The sequence below is a fragment of the Hordeum vulgare genome, chromosome 6H (genome assembly GCF_904849725.1).
Source record: "Hordeum vulgare subsp. vulgare chromosome 6H, MorexV3_pseudomolecules_assembly, whole genome shotgun sequence".
Lineage (NCBI taxonomy): Eukaryota > Viridiplantae > Streptophyta > Magnoliopsida > Poales > Poaceae > Hordeum > Hordeum vulgare.
In genome coordinates, this window is record NC_058523.1 from 180068816 (window position 1) to 180078834 (window position 10019).

At 44.1% G+C, this 10019-nt stretch overlaps 1 protein-coding gene across 1 annotated transcript; it reads left to right on the forward strand.

Annotated features, from left to right (window-relative positions):
- Nucleotides 1-7596: 7596 nt before the first annotated feature.
- LOC123405275 (protein transport protein Sec61 subunit gamma-like) lies at nt 7597-7941 on the forward strand. The gene is made up of 2 exons (XM_045099025.1): nt 7597-7690; nt 7781-7941. Exons 1-2 carry the CDS (start codon nt 7597-7599, stop codon nt 7939-7941), a joined length of 255 nt encoding a protein of 84 aa, XP_044954960.1.
- Nucleotides 7942-10019: the final 2078 nt, after the last annotated feature.

Genomic DNA, 10019 nt, shown 5'->3' on the forward strand with positions numbered 1-10019 from the left:
GTGAAAACCACTTGTCAGATCCTTCTGCTCCTCATTGGGTTCGACACTCTTACTTATCGAAAGGACTACGATAGATCCCCTACACTTGTGGGTCATCACATACCATGCAAGATTTCTTTAGGCAAGAAGCCATACTCAATATCCTGCAAGAATACATTTATAGAAGTATGAAATCCTCAGATGATGCACTACAAGAAACCGTAACAGAAAATAAGCAAGCCATCAAGCCAACATAACTTGTTAAGGATGTTCTGAATAGAAAATTTCCTTTCTGGGAAGAAACGTGCAACCAAAGCTATCTGGTGATGAATATATACGTGAAAGTGTGTTATATCGACGAGAGGGGGTGAATAGGAGATTTTTAGAATTTCACCACTAAGGAAATTCCTTTTGAGGAAATTCCTCACCGATGACTAACTTGCAGCGGAAACAGCAAAGGACCAGGAGTGCAAAGTATCACTACAACAGTTTTCAAGGTGAAGAACATCAAAAACAGTTTGCACAGTATGCAGGCACGGAGAAAACAGGTGAGGATTAACTCGCATGAAGAATTTGGGGTTGAGGAATTTCAAAGAAAGTCTTCAGTAAATTCTTCAATCACTAACAGTGAAAATCATCAACATACAATATGAGGAATTGAAAGAGTTGAAGAAATAGAACCCGTTTCACAGTGAAGACAGTGGTTGATGACCCAGTTCCAACTGTTGTGACAGTTGTACATCTGGTTTGGAGCGGCTTGGTATTGAAACCAAAAGACACATAGTCCTGGGACACACAGTCCCTCCCGTATTCTCCTTGGGCTAAGAAAACACAATCCTTGCCCAACACTCGTGGTAAGTCTTCTGGGCAGACTTCCAAACTCTCACAAACTTGGTCACCTAGCGATCCATAATTGACTGCTGGATTGCTCTAGACCATGACGCCTAACCGTCTAGAGGATGCACAGTCCTCAAAGGTAAAAGGCTTCAGTCCCACACAGGAACAACTTCTTCAGTGATGCTCAATCACTTGGTTTTCGGTTTGTGGTTTGGTGTTTGGGGTATTTCCTCACTGATGAATTACTCTCGAAGACTCTGAAGAATTTGGGTTGCTCTTATGACAAGTGTCAGTTTCCAAAGGAGCAGCCAACCAGCTAATGGTCGTGGGGGCGGCTATTTATAGCCTGGGAGCATCTCGACAAGATTTGACATTAATGCCCTTAAATAATATGACCGTTGGTCTGGATAAGATCAGTGATGTGGCGCGACATGCGGTAACGGTCGGGACCCTCAACTATGAGAGTCCTCATGTCTCTCATATTCCTCACTTGAGACTTTTGGTAGGATTAGGCTTGGGTTGAGCATCATGAGGAAATTCATTCCGACGTGTTACTTTGACCCCCTTTAACAGTACGGTGTCCCTATGACTCAAAAGTGAAGAAAATAAAACAGACAGAATAAATCTTCATGCTTCAAAATCTTCAGATTGTTTTTCTTCAAGACACACCGAATTCCTCATCTTCAATTTCTTCATGAGGAATATCAATTTCATCGCAATTTCTTCGCGATTCAGTTCTTCAGCTTCACACAAATTTCTTCAGCCGAAGATATGCATTTTTAGGGGTCGATATTCATCGAATATTTCAAACTCCTCAGTGACTTATAGATCCTATGTACACTCATGAACACATTAGATACTTAACCTATAAGTCTTCAAACCACCAAAATCACTAAGAGGCACTAGATGCACTTACAATACCATAAAAGAAATAAAATGCACACTTCCCATAAATATAGAATGTGCAGTGGCTCTATGAAATGTATGGCAAATAATACTTTACTCTGGCCTCATCGGAAAAAGGGAATGGTGTGTGTAACAAATTGCGAGAGTCAAAATCCCCGTAGTCTGGAGGCTGGTGTGTTTGCCCAGGTCGCGCCCATTATTATGTTGCAGAGGAATGGACCGCAAAGGCTAGCACCCACTCCCCAGGGCAAGTGCTTACTACTTTGTTTTTTACCTTGTTGTTAACTCTATATAAACTCGAAAACAGAGTTAGGCTTCACAAAAGTGCTAGATGGTTCACAGCCTGAGACGCAGTTAATTTTTTCTAAGTCCATGGTTTATGCATTGATGACTAGTAGTACATCGGAAATGTTGTGTACACGTTCAGTTTTTATCTTTTGCACGTCTGCTAATTTTGGGAAATCAACAACCAAGCAAGGCATTACTTGTTCTCGTAGCATCCCCAGTTCAGTCAAGACAGTAAACTGGATTTTGACACACCTCAGAGCACTAAATTTAACAACAGGCTAGCTAAGTTTAGACGCCACAAGCAAGCCACAATCCATACGATATCGATTCAAGCACCCTAAAACCCCCAAAGCATAATTATCCTGATGAACTTGCAATATAGTTGTACATTTTACCAGCATCAAAATCTCATATACCACAATCTAGTTGTTTCTGTCAAAGCAAGCACACAAAGTTCCAAACATGGAATAAAAGAAATAAGTTTCGGAGAGGGGAGCAATAGTATTCCTATTAAAATTATGGTACTTGTAAGAATATTTAGTCCATGCAACAACAACGTAAGTTCGGATCTTTGAGAGGGGAGGGAGGACAATACCTATGATCAGAGCACCAGATTGATTGAAGGAATATCGCCACGTGAAAACCGAACTGCAAAGGAATACTCGCTCAAATAAGCCTTGCAAACTTATCTTTAGTGGGGAGAATAATGCAGAAAACCAAGATTTATGGGACTTACAAGGAGGAGGCTGAGGACTAATCTTGTCGACTTCCTTCTTTAACCACATACCCCGCAGTCTTGAGTTGTAACCCAGGAAAATCTCACGGTTTGCTGCATCTTTGAAAACATCAGAGGCAAAGATTTTCACCTCGTCGGGCAAATATTCCATGTCATTCAAGATCTCCAAGCATTCTGTAATTGAGGGTTGTTGTCCTTGTTGTGACACTTTCTCCTTCTTGATAGCTTGCTCTTTTTTGAAATTCACATACGCCATCATTGAATCTTCAAGGCACCATCACTGAACCAAGGTGCCACATGACAAAATGCTAACAATTGGCCAAAAGTGAATCAAGGTGACATGTAAGTTTTCAGATTCATTATTTAACAGAATGCTAACAATTTGTGCTATTTATTTATCAGAATACAAATTGCTTGCATAGAAAGATAACCACTGAACAAGGAACTATGGTTGTTAGTATTCAGATTGTCAGCAATTTACCACTAGCAGGTTCAATCTATAATATCATCACTAGCCATTCTTGGGGAGTATATGTGTTCTGATTGTTAGAGGTACCGAGCTAGGGGTCAAGCTTCTTTACACAACTGAAGTATCAAAACTTGATGAATGTAAAATGTGACCAGTGCGAATTATGCAGCCACTACCAAATGGGCCTCTAACCAATTTTAAAACAACAAATTCTTTGGATGAACATCACCAACATGTAAGGCCAGTACACTGATATACTTAACTTTTAAATATTCTAAAAAACATTTAAAATAGCAGAAAATATGTTGCTAAACATCGTCAGTTGATCGCCCACAGATCCACCAACATATGCAGACATAACGCACATATACATAGGATCCATTCACTACGTATGAACTTCTCATAAGCATCACTTCCCATTAGAAAACACCGATACTTCTACGGTGGACTTCTGCACTCCATCCCTAAGAGGGTACTGTATAAACAGAAGCCAGAGATAGCGCTCTAGTTCCGCTCGATCATCCATGGACGTGCTGCGAGGAAGCAGTGCGACGCCGGCGGAGCAAACGACGGTCACGGCGGCCACCGCGCTGCTCAACGCGCTCGCCAGGGAGTTCATGCCCATGGGCGCCACCGCCGACGCGCTAAACCCACTCGCCAAGGAGGCCTTGCCCGCGGGCCTAGAGGTTCGAGTAAAATCCATCGGGCCATGGAGCGATGCCATCCCGAAGGAAAAAAGAAGAGGTGCCGATTACTCTAGTAGAGGAGGGCAGAAGAGGAAGGACATACCTTCGATGGATCAGAGTAGGCCGGGAGGAGGAGGGAGTCGCCGTCGCGGTTGGAGGAGGGGGTCCTAGTCGTGAGCGAGTCTTCGTCGAGGCCAGGAGCGAATCCTCGTTGTCGTCGCGCCTTGCCTCGTCTTCATTGCTTCGTCGCGCCTCGCGGACACCGGCGCTGGCGCCCCCGGCGACGCAGCCCTCGATCCGATCTAGGTTTCCAGCAAGAGGAGAGGCTGGGAAAAACGACGGGGTGTGGAGAAATACGACGGGCTATGGTGTGTATCGAATACGGGCCTGTTACAGGTGTAAATTCGAAAACTAGTGTAAATTTTACGGTCCAAAAACGACCAACCAAACAGCTCATCTGTATTTTTCTTAGATGAGTATATTTTACAAGTATATTCAGACCCAAAACGACCAACCTAGCAGTCCTAGAGTAACCGCTGAAATGGCAGGGCACATTCCAGGGATTTTTTGTTGTTGTTGCCGCAAATGCATGTATCTCTCCTGACCATAGTAAACCAAACAAACTCTTAACTTAGATAAGGAACACTGAATGCCTGACTTGAAAAATTATCGGATCCTATAGCATGGGGACCCCAAACATTACTCCGTATCTATCCAACCATCCTGGATTGTATACAGTATGTTTCAGTGATTTGGTCTGATTCATCGTATCCGACATCGGTCCAAACCCCGGCTTCAGGGCCACCTCTTGTTTCGTGCATGCATTGTAGTAGTACTCCCCCGTTTCTAAATATAAGTCTTTTTAGAGATTCCACTAATGGACTACATATGGATGTATATAGACATAGTTTAAAGTGTAGATTCACTCATTTTGCTCTGTATGTAGACTCTTAGTGAAATCTCTTAAAAGACTTATATTTAGAAACGGAGGGAGTATATGCCAGAGGATGCATGACATTTATTGTGCTCTCCAACCAGCTTCTGCTGTCTTTACTCCTGCGGCTTCAAGGCTTGAAGATAAAAGAGTGTTTGGATACGTTTTAGTCTCATGATTAAAAATAGTGAGATTAAAACTTGCTAGCCTCACCCATGCTTTGATTCAAATACTAAAGAGATTAAAATCAAGTTAATGATCATTTATTATCCTCCAAACTCTTCAATCCAGAACTCGCCTCAGGAGTTAAATAAAAAGATAAGACTAATGCACATTTTAGTAAGGGTACCCGTGACTAAATTCTTTTAGTTTCAAGACTAGTTTTAGCCCCTCTTTAGTCAGGGGTGATTGGAACTTTAGCCTCTTAAAGAGACTATTTTTAGTCAGACTAAAATAAGTCCCTTGTATCCAAGCACCCTCTAAACACATGCCCAGTACAAAACCTTCTCTGAAAAATGATGTTAAACCCCGGTCTCTATATCAACTAAATAATGCCCCGGCGTTGCTGCGGGAAACTTGCTAAAAGAATCGTGAAAGTTGCTAAAAAACATCTAGAACTTATAGAAAGCAAATGTAAGCTTACAAATAAAAATGAAATATAAAGAGCATAAAAAAATAAAAAAAAGTACAGTAAAAAGAATGTCATTTTTAATAAAAATGTGAATGTGAACTATATATGTATGGTAAATGTGACCAACACATATATTGTCAATACAAAATCTAATGCAAAAATAACTTAAGAGTAACCTCCATGAATTGATGACGTGGTGCTTGCATATATAGAATAATGAAAAAATAATGTAATTTATGACTTACATGCATGAGTTGCTCATGTGGCATACTTGCATGTCTAGGAAAAATAGCTAGTGGGTTGTAGTTATTTAGAAATAGAAGTAGAAGATGCATATCCATTTTTATTAACTATTTAATAAAGATCCGAGAAAAACATACATCAAGTCATGTGAAGTCATTAATCATCCCTACAAATTTGATAATGTAGAGTGTTTTATTTTTATATATAAAATGGTAACAATCCATTCATATAACGTATGAGAACCTACAACTGATGCAGCAACCTAAAATATACTCTAATACATGCATATATAGTCTTTTAGTAAAACGAGTGAATTTACACTCTAAAATATGTTTATATACATCCATATATGGTCTTTTAGTATAACCTCTAACAAGACTTATATTTAGGAACAAATGAAGTACACAACATGCACAAGTTTTAAAAGTCACACCATCGTCGAACCGCTAATCCATTTTCATGAAAGAGATCTGCTTCATCCTTGCTAATCCGGCCATCCGTTGACGCCACCACAACACCCAACGACACCACCTCCCTACGGTCAAACTGCTGAGCACGTCACGGTCGTTGGCGGTACACCGCAACATCATGCCGCCAAGTACCACCAGCCAACGCAGCTTAAAGTCTCTGAAAGATCCGTCGTGCGTAGCACTTGTCGAACATGCATGACACATTGTAGCACCTCTCGACCAGGCATGACTTGACATCTTTATCAAAGCTCCGTGTAAGACGAAGCCGCTTGACATCCCGCCTTTGTCATCCAGCGCTGCTCCACGAACGATACTCCAAGAGAGAAACGACAACGCAGTGCCCTCATTGTTCGATGTGAAAGACCAAATCCTAGGGTCTCCCCAAAGCGATACGAGTGGGTAGACAATAGTTATGGTAATGACTTCATCAAGATGACAAAGCAGAACACCGCCATCGTCCGTTGTCGGCTCTCTTTTCACCGACAACTATGCCTTGTCCGGTCGCAACCGGGACTAAATGACGGATCTTGAGATCCGATCACCCAACATTCATGCCGACCACCTCCGATGAAGGAGATGACCATCACTACCAAGCCCGGGTTCGTTTCCCCAGGCGTCCGTGTGATGACGAAGGAAAACCGACCTAGGGTGAGAAACTCTAAATCCGCCGTCGCCAGCCGTCATGGTCGGCCCCACACTACGCCAGCAGCCGTGGTGAACCAGCCACCCATCGGGTCGCCGCCCAATCGGACCAACTCCGCCTCCATGCCAGGTGCCCAGCGTCGCCGCACGTCTCAGCGAGAGATCCCCTCGTGGAGACAGGAGGAGAGCTCGCTGTTGGCCGTCCGTCGGGCGAGCTTCGCTTGTCGGCCTCCTCTCGCGGCGGTGGGGAAGCAGGAAGGAAGGGAGGGTCGGGGGTGGTGGCGGCTAGGGTTCGGCTCAGCCGCCCGTGGAGATGACACGAGCCGTTTTTTGACGCAAGCAGTTTTTTCCAATGTAACATAAGAAAACCAAAAGGTGATCATGTATAAACAGTAATTGTACACAAAGAATGTGATCCTGTATAAAATGTAAAGGTTACACTAGCATCTCTACTATTAAAGGGGGATGTGTCGTCATGATGGTTCAACCAGCGGGATGGTTCGACCTCTCGTTAGCTCCCCTAGCAGTTCCACCGATTTTTTCCACCCCCCATAAACCAATCAGTTAAATACAAAAAAAAACCGGTTGACAGAAAAAACCGATCCCCACCTTCCTCGTGATAGTGCGACCCTGCGCAAGCGGCAAGATTTCACGCGAAAAACATCACCCCCACGATCCCCTCCTCCCCGTCCCTCACAACCTTCGTTATCCTTAGAAAACTGAACGTCGGCGGCGGCTCCGAGATCTCGCCCGCCCGCCCGCCAGCCAACCAGCCATGGACGCCGTCGACTCCGTCGTGGAACCCCTCCGCGAGTTCGCCAAGGACATCGTCCGCCTCGTCAAGCGCTGCCACAAGCCCGACCGAAAGGGTAAGGACCCGCGCGCTCGCGCGCTCCCCTCATTTTCCGATCCGGTTCGTTTTTCTCTCTCGCCAGATCTGACCCTGATTCGGCGCGCAGAGTTCACCAAGGTGGTCGCGCGGACGATGGTCGGGTTCGTCGTCATGGGGTTCGTCGGCTTCTTCGTCAACCTCATCTTCATCCCCATCAACAACATCATCGTCGGCTCGGGCTATATGTCCGTTCTGTATCCTGAGATGATTTCCCTGTCGCTTGTGTAGATGAACAAACTAGGTTCGGCTTGTTCTGATGCTTAATTGGTACTTGACAAGGGTTATAATTTCTTCAGTTCTATACACTTCAAACATTTGCAACTGGAGTATTCTCTTGCTTAGTGTTTTTTACATTGTGGTGTTATCTTTGTACGAAGATGAGTGAGACAAATGTTGATACTGCAGCTCCAACATTGTATATCCACGTTGCAAGAAACTTTTCATGGTGGCTCAGAGTGATGGCTTGGAGAGGAAGAGAAGAATTGTGGTGCCATGCTCAATCTTGTATCGAGATACTGACGGTCGGCTGCAAGGTGAGGTTCCGTGTCATGGATTCCATTTTCAGGTTCAAACTTCATTCTCCCCCTTTATATTATGGTACTTCTTCAAACAATTGAACAGATCGTTCATCATTATTGGCTTCTGGTTCACACGAAAAGGTTTGGCAAATAAACATGCAGTCGGTGACCTTTTGTTTATTGGGTGAGGAGTAAAACATGTAAAGGCCACCAATCTTCATATTTTAACTCGGTATTACAAATATGAAACGAAACAAAGAGAGACGGCAACACATATTAGGACCATGGTATGTTGATATGTCTTGACACATGTCCTTATAATATATTTCACGCTTGCACACACTGATGCTTACAAACATGTACATATACTTACCCCTATGAACGCATGCACGCATGCCTTATCCCACTACAAGAAAGTTGTTAATCTGTGACAGTCGACGGCCGTCATGGAAGAGCAAAAATCCGTCGACGATTGTAAGGCATGACGATCCAGGAATCCGTCACCTATATCGCGTCATAATTTGCGCGCCCGACAATCCTTGACGGATTTGTATTTCCGTCACCAATAATGACGGTATTGTTCCGTCACCGATGAGCCCCAAAACCCGTTCGGCCCGCCCGCGGCCCACTTTCTCTGTGACGGACTGTTCCGTCATGGATTTACATGACGTGGATTTGACGTGGCGACAACGTGCAGACCATCGGCCCAATAAGTTTTGGGCCATACGTTTTAGGCCGTCAAGGCTTTTGAGCCCATTTGTAGTGCAATTGGTTGGCATATTTCTTTGGGCCTGACGATAATCATTTCTGTGTCCAACAAACACACCAGCCCGTTAAAATTTGTGCCGCTTATGCTTAACAAGAACGCTTTTTCTAGACCCACTTCATCCGGTCCGTTGGTTTTTATATTACCCAACCGATTTTTGTTTGTAGATAGAACATGTTTCCAATCCTATCACTAAGCTTACATTTTCAGACCCAATAACACTTTTGAAAAAAGGGCACAACATCACAGACAAATTAAGAGGCACAACAACAGAAAATATAAGTCATTTAAGAAATACTGATCCAGCATAACATTAAGCGTGCATCTCCACATCCACTAACCCTGGAGCAGCAGAATGCAGCAAGTTTGCATCCGCTAGTGTTAGTAACGACACCTTCCATTTTCTAAAAATACACAAGCCTGTATAATGCTGGTAAGATAATTTGTTCCACTAGTCGAATTTAGCAAGTCTCCCATGCTAACATTCAAAAATATCTCCATGGCCCATTGGGGACCAAGCTGATCGTGGAGGAGAGCGGCACAGACATGTACACATGGAAGTATGGTTACCATGAATCCACATGCGAGCCCACATGCCAAGGCGCAGCATCTGTCCCCGGCGCTCTTGATCAGCTCAGCTCAGCTCAGCTCCAGCCTCCGGGCACATGGACCTCCCTTGCATGTCTGCTTGCCGACCTGTGCCGCGATTAGAGAAAGAAGATTACAGCACAGTATCAGTGCAGCAGTACACCATGATGAGTCGCTCACGAGGACAGTTTTCCCGGAATAATTGCCTCCTGCAGTCGATGTATTTACAGATGTCAGGGCAGCGATGCTCCAACACGTCGCCAGATTAATCAAACGCTAGCATACGGTGAGGATCAGATCAAGGTGGATCAGTTACTGACATGACATGTGTTGATCAGTGTCGGTGGACTGCGTTCAGAGCCAGAGCAGAGAGCAGCAATAACATGGCCAAGCAGCCCCTCGGGACAAAGGTCTTGGCATCATGGTCACATGCC